The sequence below is a fragment of the Zymoseptoria tritici genome, chromosome 18, assembly GCF_000219625.1.
Source record: "Zymoseptoria tritici IPO323 chromosome 18, whole genome shotgun sequence".
In the NCBI taxonomy this organism is placed as follows: Eukaryota; Fungi; Ascomycota; class Dothideomycetes; order Mycosphaerellales; family Mycosphaerellaceae; genus Zymoseptoria; species Zymoseptoria tritici.
The window spans coordinates 85,305-100,797 of NC_018201.1; the positions used below are offsets into that span (position 1 = coordinate 85,305).

The window sequence follows — 15,493 nt, forward strand, 5'->3', positions numbered from 1 at the left end:
TCAGCGGATCCTTCCGCTTCGCATACACGCTGCGAATTCGAAAGAGATGTAGCGCAAGGCGATATAGCGCAAAGGCGCAAAAAGCAGCTATCCAACTCGCTGCCTTCTCTTGTCCTTAATATACCTTTGTGGAACTATATGCCGCCTTCTAGCGTATATAGCTACGTAGGTTAATCGTAGAGTTGTAGATTCCACCGAGTTCTAGCTCTTTAAAGTACATATATGCTTCCTTCGAGGGCGACGAAGTCTCTAGAGAAGGGACATGCGATTTCGATTCGGATTTCGAGGAGGTGCGCGTATAGGGCAGAGCAGACTGCTTCTTTCTTCTTCTCGTTCGTAGCGTAGAGGGCTATTCGTTCGAATCGTGCTGTTGTTCTGTTGTAGCTCGTGTTTCGAGGCGGATTTCGAGAAGGATTTCGGGCGGATTCGAGAGGTTTTCGAGGAGGTTTCTTCCAGACTGTCTTAGTTTCCCTTCCAAGGAAGGTACTTACGACGGCCACCGCGTGAAGGTGCAGTCTGTTCGGCCGTCTATAGATAGAGTTAAGTGCGTAATCCCCTACGTAATAGCCCTATTTCGTCCCTTTGTTTCGAGCTATATCTAGTTAGTCCCTATATATTAGCTATATATATCTATATATATATAGCCGAAATAGGTAGTATATATCGTATATAGCTAGTATATCCGATCGTCCGGTATCCCTCGTTCTAATAGGTATAAATAGTAAACGGCATCTAGGAAGGATTAAGAGCTTTATTAGTATTATATACTTATGTTCTATACGGAGCGCCTCGTTTAGTTCTAGATACTTAAGAACGAAGTTATAGATAAGTAGTACTATTAGATTTATCTTAACCTCGAAGTCTATTCCGGAAGATTTAATATCCTCCTATAGTCTCTCGATAAGCGTAATAGATCTTAAGCTCCGGAACGATAGGGTGTCGGCCGGTATAATCCCCGGCCGTACTATAGCTAGTAGTCTCTAGCCGTCGAAAATAACGCTAGTTATCGGGTTATAAAACTAATTTATACCCGATTTCGTAGCTATAAGATTTAAAAGCGCTTTACCTAGGTACCTATTAGTAACTATAAATAGGAAGGCCTAGCTTATCGCCTCGGAGATTAGAGGCGTAACGCTATACCCTAGGTTAGTAAATATATCGTAGACCTCCTTTAGAACGACCGTAATATAGTCGTCGAGATCCTAGAATACTAGGAGAAAGATTATATAATTACTTAAAGTATAGTCTATAAAGGGTCGGAACGAGTAGTCTAGCCTATAGCGACTACTTACGCCTAATCTTAACGCGAAGAGCTTTACGTTAAGCTTACTAAAGTCGATGTTCGTCTATACCTTCGCCTATAGTAGTCGCTTAGCGAACGAGCTTCGAAAGGCGCTCGAGTAGTAAACCTCCGGGTCTATAGGTATAGCGAAGTCTATACGGGACCCTTCGTAGCCTACGTAGGTTAGTAGCTAATAATATATTTATTTAGATAGAATATTACTTAGAATAGAACAAAGTCCGGCGGCTTCTAGCTTCTCGTATACTAGTACCTACGCGTACTACCTAGTAGTAATAGATAGAGATATAGTTTTTAGTTTTAGCTATAAGGAACGTACGAACGCTATACGCTCTACTAGTAGAGTTATAATAAGGTTTTCCGGATACTATTATAGTTATAAGAGTAACTAGGGCTATAGTTTCTATTTAAGATTATATAGAGACGAGTAAATACGACTAACGCCCGTACGGATCCCTATACTTAGCTAGTAGTACTAGTAGGGAGTACGCTTATAGTAACTTAACGTCTTTATATTAATATATCGAATACGTTATACTACCGCTAAAGTAATATTTCTCGTTCGTCTAGCTACTCTACCTATAGACGCTAGTAAAGATCTTCCTTTTAAGTCTCGGTATCTAGTAATCTCGATAAGGCCTATTACTAGTATTTTACTAATAAAGCGTTATAGTACTACGCGTACTTTAATATACCGTCTTTTCCGTCTAAGGCTATCTAGGGAGGACTAGTAGCCGTTTAACCTATTATAGAATCTTTACTTAAGAATTTGTCTACTAGATACTTTAATCTAAGTAGCTCGGAGATAGTATATAGTAGAAAGCGATCCGGAAGAACTAGTAATACTATATTATTCTTACTTATAGGACTATAATTAAATAGGAAATATAGCTAGGTCTCGTCGTAATTAATATTATCTAAGTAGTCGGTAGTAAGAACTCTAAGACTAACAACCTTCCTCTTACGGCTATAATCGTTAGTACGAGCTCTTTCTTATTAGTCCGCTAGAGCTACTATATATACCTATCGAGCCTATATAAATACTAAGGTAGAGTTATATAGGTTAAGCGTAGCCGAAGTAGGGGTATAGAGGTACGAAAATACTATAGTTTATTATCGAGCTAGATACGAAAGTAGAGATAGATAGGTAGGTCGTTAAGATTTTAACCTAGTATACCTATAGGATAGGGGATAAGCGCTAAGAACTTTTAATTAGTAGTATTTATTATAAGAATTAATCGAGCGTACCTTTCGCGAGTATTATATCCTTAGTTAACTATTTATTTATACTAATACTAGTTACTATATTAGTAGAAAGGATAGGACTACCTAGTTTTAATCGATATAATCTCTACGAGGCTAGTATTATAGTAAGACTACTAAAGTTATAATAACGGTTAAGTATACTAAAAGTACGAAGTTATCTACGGATAGAGGTAGGCTTTATTAGGATAAAGAGGCCGGCGATAGATTACGGATCGTCCTAATCTAGACGTACCCTAGGCGTTAACTCTCCTATATCTTTATCTTTAACTTTATCTCTAGAATCTACTTTAGTACTAAGGTCTCTAGAGTCGTAGTCGCTCTAGTTTAGTATATTATTCTATAAATTTCCTCCTAAGAGCCGCTGTCCTAATAATAAGCCGGGTCGCATTTCGAAAGATTACTAGGGGAGCGTTAGTTAGTAGAAAGAAACCTAAATGTCTCGGGGGAGTATAGTCGGAAAGAATACTCGGCTTACGGGCGAACTTTAACTTTATAGCGCGAACTTCGACTTCCTACGCCTTTATAATAGAGCCTACGGCGCCTAAAATAGTTTTGCTAGCCTTTCAAACGAGCCTATACCTTACGCGCTCGGGTATCGTACGCCCGTTACTATCCTCGTAAGCTCGGGCTTCTTAGTACTTACTTCCCTCGTTACGTCTACTCGTTACCTCGCGAAGTCCGTAACTTCGGCTCGCTTATCCGGAATTCGCTCTTATTAGTAATCAAGGCGGGGCATTCTGCTAACAAAAGATATCCGAGTGTTCTTTCCGACTATACTCCCCCGAGACATTTAGGAAAGAAACCAACGTGCACGGCGTAGAAATTCGCCGGAGACTCACGTCACCTAGTGAGACAGCACATTGCCAGTTCACCGCATTTCGTCACGGTGTTACACCGCGTCGCGAGGCAAGCACCGTGCATATGTACAACCCCACCACAGCCCCATGAATCCGAATGTCTTAGATACTAAAATTAGACCGTTGGGGAGCCTTCGACCCTTTAGCTTTGGATGCGGAAGAAGTTCTTCGCTCCGCGACGCAGCACATCAACGGTACGCTACTCTCGACGTATGCTGCGATGTGGCCAAATACCTGACTAACCTTCGACAAGTACCAGATACATCGCAATGTGTACTCAATACTATGCCGCGTGGGCCACATGCAAGATCGAGGTAGACCTCCGGCTCGTCGAGTGTGCGAACAAGGACAAGAAGGACAAGGAAGGCAAAGCTCTTTGCAAGGGCGTAGAGAGGATCTAGGAGAAGTGGTTCTCAGGCATTTGTCGAGACTGCCAGTAGATGTCAAGATTCAATCATCGCTGGTGAAGAGATATTAGATTGCTTTGTTCTACTCCAACCGTCCTTGTTAGCTTTCTTCTACGGCATTATCCTGTCCAAAATGCATCCTAAGTTGTCCGCCGCTTTGTCAAATGTCCCATGCCTGTGAACTCCCTCTAGAACGTGCTGCGGTAGCGTCTTACTAAACCTACCCGAGAAGGCAAAGTCGATCAGTACGATCCGTCCGTCTCTATTAATTATAACGTTGCCAGGACTCCAATCGCTATAGCAGTACCCCAGCCGATGCAAGCTCGACACTACGTCTCGCACCTCATCGCTGCGACGTCCAATATCTTCGACCTTAATCTTGGATAACGCTTCCTGTCGGAACCTATAGATGCCGTCCTCGTCCTTAAGTGGCGTGGGATCGAATTTCGCTAGTCCCGAGTGTTGTGGATCATCAGACTGACCATCAGTGAAGTGCACGTGAGTGCACGTGACTAGTGCCAAGGCACTCCCACACACAGATAGCTGAAGTGAGAATCTTACACTTGAGATTCTCTCTGTATGACAATATATACCTGCTAATTAGAGGTCTTCTTCTACTTAGCTTAAGTCTAATCACAACAGGTTATAAGCCCGGCGTAACTACTGCACACTTAAGGAAGAATTGTCTGTTCCAAGCGCAGCTACTAGAACCTTACTGTACACTGTTTAGACAGTTAACTAGCGAGCCGAGAAAGAGCCAGTTACAACAACAGCCGTAATGCAGGCTAATAAGTTCAAGACTGCGAAGGAGAATAAAGTCCTAAGAAAGGGAAGCAACTTCTCAGACTGGTTAAGGATGCTTAAAGCAGCCCTTATAGACAAGGAGGTGTTAGGCTATGTCTTTTATAACATTCCCTAGTGCCCTGCCTAACTAAAGCTAGGAATTGAAGTTAGATATCCCTCTCTACTAACTAAGGAGAGTACTGCTTTATCCTCCTAGGCTCTAACTCCTTCCTAAAAAGAAGGAGGGGACACTCTAGTAACAGAACCTATTCTAACTAGTGGACTAAGACTAACTCCTCTCCAAGTCTGGCATAAGCATAACCTAATTGCATACGGGATTGTTAGCAAAAGGATTAACTAATCTCTAAGGCCTAACTTTAGGGATATAGAGAAGACAGCTAAGGAACTGTATAATACTATTGCAGCTACCTACAGGCCTGTTGTAACTATAAACATTTATAACAGCCTAAGGATTCTTAGAATTAGCAACATTAAGATCTAAGGAACAAACACTTAGAAGTACTATAAGGACTTCTAGAAGTGGTATTACAAGTACATCTCTGCAACAGAACAATACTCCAGGTCTAAGAGCATTCTAGTCTTAAAGCTTACCTTTAGTAATAAGCAGATTAGGCTGTTCTTTATCTAGGGCCTCTACTATCTAGAATACCTAAGAAGCTAGAGACAATCCTATCACATTAAGAACACAACTCTTAAAGAGCTAATTACCTTATTAATTAAGGAACCTCCTCTACAGACATAGAGGACAGTAGGAGGATTTAGGGGTGCTGCAGTAGATAATAATTAGTATACTAAGTGTACCTATTATATCCATACAAATGCAGATTGCTTTAAGAAGCACCCTAACAAGGCCCTAAAGTCCTAGGTACACAGAGGAAAAGGAGGATCTAACAAGGACAAGAAGAAGTCCTAAGATAAGAGCAAGAGACATAATAAGAAGGGAGGAAAGGGTGCTGCAGCAATTAAGCCTATCTCCTCTTCTAATGCAGGCTTAGGCTCTAATTTAGACAGCTTATTTGCAGGAGCAGCAATTGCTGCCGCTAGAATACAAAGGAGTAACACTATTGTCTGGGATTCTGGTATATTATACTACTTCTTTAATAACAAGTCCTAGTTCTTAGACCTTAAACCCCTAGAAACCCTAATTAGGTTCTCTTAAGCTATTAGACAAAGCATAGTTACACACTTAGGAAGTGTGAGGATTATAATAAAGTACAAGGGGAACAAGTCAAACATTACCTTGTAAGATGTGTTGTACTCTCCTAACTCTAATTACAACCTTATCTTAGCAGAGACTCTCTAGCTAAAGTGCAAGGTCCACCTAGACAGGCTATCTTCATGCATTCTAAGGAATAATAAGAAGATAGGCAAGGTTCAGTCTACTTATAATGTTCTAATCCTCTAGAATGCAACTATCTCTCTCCCTAAGGGGAGTACTAAAGTTGCTTCTACAACTAACAGGAACATGTCCTATCTAGCCTTTGCTATGCCTAAGGCTAACATAACAAGATAGCACTAGAGACTGGGCTATATAGGGAACAAGATTCTTAGTGCAATAAAGGCTTAAGTCTAAGGACTTAAGCAGATTAACACATCTACACTTAAGCACTATAAGCTATGCAAGCTTGCAAGGTTACAGAGAGTAGTGTTAAGAACTCTAAGACTAGCACCTTAATCCTTATTAGATAAGGTCTATATTAACATTATAGGACTAATCTTTCTACTAGACATCTTTGGATGTAAGTACATCCTTATAATCACTAATGCAAAGTCAAGAAGGAGATAGGCTATCTTCTGCAAGCTCAAATCACAAGCTGCACAAATTATTAAGAAATAGACTACTAAGACATTTAACTAGTACAAAAAGATAGTCAAGATCTAGTTCTTAGATAGAGGAGGAGAGTTTAACAATAATAATCTAATCACATTTGCAGAGAATAAGGGACTAAGATGGGATTTCTTAGCTCCCTATACTCCTAAGCAGAATAGAATTGCAGAATCATCTAACAAGGTTATCCTTAATAAGGCAAGAGCAATAATAATTAACTCTAGCCTACCTCTCCCTCTCTAGAGTTTTGCAGTTGTATATGCAATCTTCCTTACTAACAGGCTAGTATGCCTGTTAACTAACAAGATTCCTCTTTAGGAATTTGATTAAGATCTTAATGCTAGAACTCTATATATTAATCTAACAAAGGTCAGGAGATTTAGATACAGAGCATATCTGCATAATTAGGGGAGACCTAATTTATAGAAGTTCTATCCTAGAGCAGAGAAATACTAGAATCTAGGATTCTAGGAGAACACTTTAACTAACTATATAGTTTAGAAGTTTGAACTATCTACCCTTGCTAGGTTTTAGCACAAGATTGTAACCTCTCCTTATGTAACACACAATAAGGACGAGGTATACAGCACAATACCTGCTGCCCTAGACTTCTAGGGGGAGAGTTTCCTACAACTAATGCAACCTATTGCTACAGAACAGGAAGTCTATACTATCTATACTAAGGATTAAGATTAGGGCTAGGATGCCTAAGGGCAAGATGCCTAACCTCTTACTACTTCTTATCTTTAAGAAGTAGAGAACATATTTAATACTATGCAGAGAGAGAGAAACCAAGCCTCCCTTTTAACATCTTAGGGGGAGCAAACATCAGGTTAGGACATACAGTCCTAGGATAACTAACACAAGCAGTCTAAGCCTGATTAGCTAGAGGCTACTAAGCATAAAGAAGCCTCCTAGCTAGCTTAGGGGGAGCATGTTTCTAAGGAAACAGGAAGTCCTAAGGGATTCTAAGGAAGTCCTAAGGGATTCTAGGAGCAGGCTAATGCCTTATTAACACAGCTACAACATTAAGCATTAGCAGAGGATTGCCCTAAAAGGGAAGACCTCTAAGATTATGCTATAACTCCCTTCTTAGATATTTATGTTACAGGAAAGAGGAAAGTAGGGAGAAGCCCTAAGAGACCTAAGAAATTAGGCAATAAAGCAAGTCCTAAAAGCTCAGGCACATTTAGACTCTTAAGAAGTAGAAGATCAGTTGTAAGAAAAGACTACAGCAAGATCCAGAAGATAGGACTTAAAGCAACAAATCCTAATCTGTCTAATCCTAAGACAGTTAAGGAAGCTCTCTCTAGATCTAACTATAAGGAATAGGAGAAAGCTATTATTAAGGAAGCTAAGTTACTTAAGTCTACAGGATGCCTTAAATAGAAACTTATTAGCACCCTCCCTAAGGGGAGAGTCCCTCTTATAGGGAAATAGGTCTTTAAGATTAAGGTGCTCCTAGATGGAACTGTAGAGAAGTACAAGGCCAGATAGACAGCTAGGGGATTTACACAAAGGAAGGGACTTAACTATATTAATACCTTTGCTCCTACCCTAAGAGCTGCAATAGGGAGAATACTTCTGTCCCTCTTAGTTAACTTTAGCTAGAAGAGGAGACAAGTTAATGTTAAGACTGCATTCCTAAATCTAAACCTAGATAAGTAGATCTTTATTAAGCTACTAGAGGGAGCTTATCTCTTTAAGAAAGATGCCTACAAGTACATTATATATGTTAAGAAAGGACTATATAGGCTTAAGCAGGCAGCTGCTCTTTAGCACTACGATGCTGTAGACACTCTCTAAAAGCTTAGTCTAACAAGAACTGTTAGTAACGCTTGCCTCTTTCAAGGGAAAGGCATCCTTGTTCTCCTTTATGTAGATAACTTCTAGATCTTTAGACAGTCAGACCATAAGATTAACAAGCTAATTAAGGGATTAGAGCAGAAGTACATAATTAAGGTTGTTGATACCAATGTCTTTCTTAGACTTTACCTAAAGGAAGGGAAAGATGGCTCTATGTCTATCTCTTAGGAACACTATTCTAGAGACAAACTTTAAGGACATAGTCTTAGCAATGCAAAGAGTGTCAAGTACCCTCTTAACACCCTCCTTAAACCCCTCTAGGATAAGGGAACAAAGGAGGACTATAATCTCTTTAACAAGATTATTAGGGAACTGCAACATCTGTTAAACCATACCAGACTAGACATTAGTTTTGCTGTTAACTACTGTGCAAGGTTCCTTTAGAACCTAGGACCTTTGCATATTTAGGCAGCTAAACATATCTAGAGATATGTTGCAGGTATAATTAACAAGTGCCTTGTGTACAGGAAAACTAAGGAGCAAATTCAGATTAAAGCATTCTTAGACTCTAACTTTGCTAGTGATCCTAGTATATCCAGGTCTACCTTAGGAATGCTCTTTAAAATTGCAGGAGGCCCAGTTGTCTAGAGATCTTAACTACAGAAAGAAGTAGTGCTGTCTAGCACTAAGGCAGAGTACCTCTCTCTTACTAAGGCAACAAGAGAAGTGAATTAGGTAAGGAATCTTATTAATAAGCTCTAGCCCTTTACCTAGGCCAAAAGCATTTCTACTATCCTTATTAAAGTAGACAATTAATTAGCTATTAGCCTTATGGAAAACCATGCCAACTCCAAAAGATTAAGACATGTCTCTCTTAGGAACTATTACTATAGAGAACAACATAACAAGGGGAGTATTAAGGTGGAGTTTGTAAGGACAGACATGCAGCTTGCAGACTGTCTAACAAAACCAAAATCCCCAAATACCATCCTCTAATGTATAGATCCATAAATCCAGCAAAAAGAGCATCTCGTGCGAGCATAAGAGGAACACATCCTAACATGGTCGCACGAAATGAGAGGCTGATACAGGAATTGAACCTGTGACCTTCTGATTTGTGGTTAGAAATCATACTACTAGACTAACCAGCCCTTAATAAGAAGAGGGAAATTGCTCTTAAATTTATGCCTTAGTACCTGCATTCCCACCTAAGAAGGATTCCCTCCCTGGAATTACACTATTTTATTTGTTACAAAACTAAGAAGCACAACACTTAGAACACTTATTTTATTCTTATCTGTACAAAGGAAAGGAGGCAACTACACACCTCTACAAAAGCATCTAAGAAACTATAAGAAAAACACCTAGCTAAAGGAAAACTTTTCTATAAAAACCTAAAAGCATTAGAGCATGTCCTAGAACCTGCAGCCTGCCCCCCCTAGAACTACTACTAAAAGACTAAGCTAATTCCCCTAGAATCTTAACTTAAAGCCTAGGAGAATGTTAGTTTCTATTAGGGAAGAAGGGATTTTAAGGAGAACATACACAGGATGCTGTGCTACTAACTACTGCTTTATCTCTGCCTTGTTAGAGCTTAACATTTGGCTAAGAGGAGTCTAGTTATAGCACAACACAAATCCCTAAGGATTAGGAATTGTTAGACTAGGGTAGTTTTCTACTAGGAAGGCCTACTCCCTTAGGTTGTACAGCTCCTCTATTACTATGTTAATAAGGTCTGTAGTAAGGAGATCCTTATTAAGCTTAGCTATAAACCTATTAAAGCAAGCTACAAAAGAGAAGGGACCCTAAGCCCTAACATTCACTCTGTTATAGTGTCTATTTATCTCTCCTCTAACGAGTTAATGCATAGTCTAATATGCCACAGAACTATCTTTGTAGATCTATAGGAGATCTCTACTGCTAACAGCTCTTGCTTTATCGATAACTTGCTAGAAGGTTTTCCTAGGGACAGAGAAAGCTGCTCTTCTTCCAGACGCTATAGCTAGTAATGTAGATTGTGTTGTTAATAGCTGTAAGGGATAGATAATAGATTAGCTAATGAATTGGCCAAATAGATAAGAGGTGTGGATTGTAAAGTAGAGGAATAAAAAAGATGGAAGAAGATGCTTTTTAACAAGCTGAAGCCGAGTATTAGCCACGTGGTAGGTGAATACCTGCCATATCTAGGTGACAGACAGCTCGTGATAATGCAGCTACTGATAGGGGAGTGTTGTGGATCATCAGACTGACTATTAGTGAAGTGCACGTAAGTGCACGTGACTAGTGCCAAGGCACTCCCACACACAGATAGCTGAAGTAAGAATCTCACACTTGAGATTCTCTCTGTATGACAATATATACCTGCCAATTAGAGGTCTTCTTCCACTCAGCTTGAGTCCAATCACAACACCGAGAAGCCAAGTATCCTTTCCATAAACGCAAACTCATGCTGAATTTGCTGTCGAGTCCCGGTATCCGGATGAGCGATCTTTACGACCGGTAATTCGACTTCATTCAACACCCTAATAACCGCGGCGGAGCCATAATCCAGTAACGTAGAGTGAGACCAAGTCGCAGAAACCTCACTGCTAAGCTCGACACGGCGCAAGGGAAGGCTGCTAAAGTCCGGATAACTCATCGATCCTGTCCAAGATCCTTCCTATAGCATGTTTTCGTGATCGATGTAGCATTTGTATAAGCCTCCGGTGGCGAGAGGAGCCATGTCGGCGGGGACCTGAAGGTGGTTAGCATGAGCTGTAAGACATTGAAGGTCGCTTATCCGGACTGTCAGACCAAGAGCGTCAGAACATACCTTCTTCGCCGCGTGCTTGGAGCTCGCTGACACACGGATCTGGTTGGTGGTCGACATCACTCCTAGCTTCTCATGGCCAAAGTCCTCCTCTGTAGGATCCACCGCCTCCTTCTTCTCGGAGCGAGGGAGCAGGCTGTCTAGCAGGGTTGGGCACGCAGCGTTGACATCCTGGACCAGCTGTGTAGCGACCGGCTCCTCGTCCTTAAAGGCGTTCTGAAGGGTGAAGCGGGTAGTGATCGCGAAGTCCATGCGCTGGAGAAGATCGCCTGTGGCAGTAAAGAAGAAGTTAGCTCTGTTCAAACTCGTGAAGGTTTTTAAGGTGCTAAGGAGATTGGTGCTAGACCGGGAGAGGGAGAGAGAGGGAGAGAGAGAGAAAGTGCTAAGATCCATGGAAGAGAGGACGAGAAATTGAGAGAGAGAGATCGCTGCGATAAATGAACGGCGCGAGACTACCTCGATCTGCGCCTTTCATTCATGCGAAGCGGACTGAAAAGAAAACGAAGCAAGTGCTGGGACGATGTGCGACTGAAGTAGATGTGAAGGAGGTGGAGGTAGATGCGGTGTGGATGGGGACGAATACGTACGCTCTGGATTCTTCTTGTTGGTGTAGAGGATCATTTCCTTGGACAGTCTGCATTCGATGTGTTAGCTGGATCCGCAGAGTGGACTGGTTCTGGACTCTTGCCTGTGGTACTCCTCGCCAATTAAGACGTTGGTGTTGCTAGGCAGGGCGAACTCGTCTATCCGGTCTGGATAATAGAGGCCGGTGTGCATGTTGGGCCGCTCCATGTCGTGTCGAAACTGCACCGCACGAATCTTCTGTGGCTCCTCACCACTGGCCGTCTGCTGGGCGTCCTCGTCGATGTCCATCGCCTCCGTGCTCGCGCTCGTGGTGGTGCTCGGCGTAGGCACACCACTGGTCTTCGCCCGCTTCTTGCCTTTGCCTTGAGACTTCGCCACGCCAGTGGGAGTTCCAGCGCGAACTGGAGTGCCAGCGCGACTCACTGCACGACTCGCGGGGCTGTTGTCCGACGCCGTGGCCGCGACCTCCAGGATGCGCTGGTACATCTGCCTCCCAGTGATCACCGTGCTCGAAAGGTTGCGGCGTTCTTCAGCCGAAAGATGCTTAGACATGAGCATCGTGTTAGACTCTGCAATGCGAGCAAAGGCAACCATGACGACGAATGAGGCCGGCAGCGGACGCACGTTCGTAGCAGTCTCGAGGAAGGTCACCAGCTCGGGCACAGCAAGTCCGACCGCACCGCGGAAGTATGGACGGGGGTGGCTGTCCTTCAACCAGGTACGGAGCAGAATGGGGCCGATAATCGACCAACGACCCGGACAGCGTTAGCTTGCGTAGCAGGAGGAGGGAGCGATGTCGACATACCATGCTCCGACAGCGAAAACGACTTCAGATGGTGAATTGGTGACTGGACCCGCGGACAATCTGGCGGAAACTGGAACACCTTCAACAGCTCGCCATACTGGCGCTTCGCTTGCTCGGTGAGGATGGCGTCGAGCAGAACGCTGTGCATCAGCTTGGTAACGCCATTGAGCTCCGAATGAGTCGGATCAGCTGGGCACTTGTTCACTACATCCGATGCCGGTGCGATGCGTTCGAGTGGCATGTAGTCTGTCCTCATGCTCTTGCCCATGTCGTCTGCGATAGCCTTGCGGCGATCCTTCACCGTCTGAGCCTCCATGTGGCGGCGGATGCGCATAGCCTCGTGGTGGTAGCGTCCGCGGTTGACCATGTCGAGATTCAGCGCCTTCCACTCATCGCGTGAGTGCTCGCACATTCGACAGCCATACTTAGCATTCTGCTTTAGCTGGCCGGAGTTTTCCTGTTGTTGAGGCATATTGCCGATGAAGAAGAGCGTCATGGCGCACACCATCTCGCCGTTGACCTCCATGCCGGCATCGAGGCTGGACATTGAGGGACCGATTGCGTCGATCACGCCGGCTGCGTTGCTGCCATGCGGAGCGAGGGTGAGAGGGATGGTGTTTGCGCGGCGGTTGCGTTCCTTGTTGGTAAAGGCCGCGAACAGCAAGTACCAGCCTGTCAGACTGCGGTATCGATCGCGAAAGATGCCGAACCCATCGATGAAGATCATCAGCGGCATCGAGCGAACCCTCAAACCATTGGCGTTCAGACCGCCGTTTGCTGGCCACGCCACGAACTTGTCTTCGAGCTGTTGACGGCCGAAATGCATGATTTCGAGCTCTCCACGAATCGGGTTGGTCTTGTAGACGGGACGGACATCTCCGTTGCGCCCAATAATGTGACGAACGAAGAAGTCGGATGATCCAGGTGGTAGAGGCTGAGGATCATGCGCGCTGTCGAAGGTGTAGTGCATGTAGACTGCAACGTCCGCAGCCGCAACATCAGCGACAAGCACGATGTGTTGCTCATCCTCGAGGACGAAGAGTTCATTGCCCTCTGCTGCAGGTTGCAGTCCTGCTGGGACATTCGTTCCTCCGACCAGTCGCTGAATCTTAACGACCACATTACCACGCTCGCCAGTGTGCTCGCGAACGGTACGCTGATCATGCGCAACAGCCAAGACCCGATCAAGATGCATCAGATCGTCTGCTGTACGACACGCGCATTGGTAGTCGTTGCAGCGGAAGCGCACGACATCGGATGGGAAGATGGAGCCACCAATGTATCCACGATGCTCATTGCATCGACTGTCCACCAACTTCTGGCCCGCAGCCTCAGCAGCAGCCTTGTCGATTGCCCTCTGTTGTGTAGCCGCAGCCGCTGCTTCAGCCTGCTTCTGGGCCTTCTCTTGTGCCTTGCTCAGCTTCTTCCGTTCAACTGCACTGGCGCGAGTAGAACGTGGCGTAGCTGCAGAAGCTGGTGCGGAAGAGGAAGCTGGTGCGGAAGGAGTTGCGAGAGGTGCAGATGTTGTCGCGGTCTGTGGACGCTTGGGCGGGCCGGCGACATAAAAGGCGAACTCTCCAGACGTAACGCGGATGCACGCGTGCCATACATTGCCCTGCCAGATCTGCTCTGGCTCATCCACCAGCTCTCCAAGGCCGGTGAACATCTTGTCGGCGAGGTTGTCGGTCGAGAAGAAAGCCTTGCAGAAGCCTGGCATGTCGAGGAAGTACATGCGCTCGGCATCCTTGCCCAGACGCTTCTCAGTTGCGGACAGCGAAGGCTGCACTAGCGGGTTCAGACCAACCAGCTTCTCACGGATGTCCATCATCGGCAGCATGCCTTTAGTGTGGTTCTTCAAGGTGTCGAGCACTCCGGGCAAAGTCGTGATTCCACCAAGCTGAAGGACGTCGCGCAGCTGGACATACTCGGCTCTTGAAACTCCTGCGGACTAACACCAGAGACCGATTGCGAACTCGAACTTCGTCAAAGGCTCTCCAGCGTATCGCTTGTGGGCAAGAACCTGAGATGTGTCTTGGCCGAATCCCTCGATGCGAGCAGTTGGGAGGGATGGCGGAGCCATGGAGAATGGCGTTGCGGTTGTCGACTGAGCAGCCGACTCGGGTTGTCCACCGACATCTGCGCTGCCACCCACACCTGCGCTCTCACCATCACCAGCACCTGCGCTTCCACCAAGTCCAAGACCTTCGCCTTGCTGTTCCTCGTCTTCCTCGTCTTCCTCGTCTCCATCAATCGGCACATCGGTATCAGAGTCTTCATCACCAGAAAGAGGGTTCTGGTAGTCGGCAATGCTAATCAGATCGGTGAGCGCCTGGACGCCGGGCGCTTCATCCTCTTCATCATCACGACCTGCGCCTGAGTTCAGCGCGAGGAGGCGTTCGATGAGCTCTGCTGGTTTAGGCTGCTTGCTGGTTAGTACTTGTGAAGTTCGGTAAGAGTCTGCATATACACATACCACGCCAGCTGGCTGACCACCTCCCACTGCATCGTCATCGTCGTCGTCGAAGTCATCGCCGCCAAATCCACCGCCAAAGTCCTCGCCGGAGGAGTCGTCGTCGTCTTACTCCTCACGCCCACGCTTGTTGCTCGAGCCCGACAATGCTGCGAAGCTGTGTGATTTCGGCGTAAAGCCAGGAGTGGTCTTCTTGGTGAGTGTTTTGCGTCGTGGCATGTTGGTGGTATGCGCAAGGGTGTTTTTGGGAGAGAATGTATCTGAGAAAGGTGATTGATGGTAAAGAAGGCGATGAAGGTGGTGAAGGTGTTTGGTGAAGGTGTTTGGTGAAGGCGTTTGGTGAAGATCGCTCGGCTAATTTTCATGCAGGCAGGCGCGACGTGTTTGCACGCCTAGTCCCAATCGGGCAATCCTCGGACGCAGACAATAGTCGTTCCTTCAGGACTCAGGTTTCGTATTGAATTATGTCTACCGACTGACGTGCTAACAGACCACAGCCATATTGCCTACAGACTGACGTGCCAACGGACGACACCGACTGTGGTCGCCGCAAGCC

The 15,493-nt window shown here is 44.9% G+C and overlaps 1 protein-coding gene across 1 annotated transcript; it reads right to left on the bottom strand.

The window, feature by feature from the left end:
* Positions 1 to 10,927: 10,927 nt before the first annotated feature.
* MYCGRDRAFT_97860 (uncharacterized protein) lies at positions 10,928 to 15,156 on the bottom strand (the record flags this gene model as incomplete). The annotated part of the gene is made up of 8 exons (XM_003847084.1): positions 10,928 to 11,002; positions 11,081 to 11,346; positions 11,665 to 11,711; positions 11,775 to 12,365; positions 12,566 to 14,306; positions 14,421 to 14,834; positions 14,941 to 14,966; positions 15,050 to 15,156. The coding sequence occupies 8 exons, from the start codon at positions 15,154 to 15,156 to the stop codon at positions 10,928 to 10,930; spliced, it is 3,267 nt and encodes a 1,088-aa protein (XP_003847132.1).
* Positions 15,157 to 15,493: the final 337 nt, after the last annotated feature.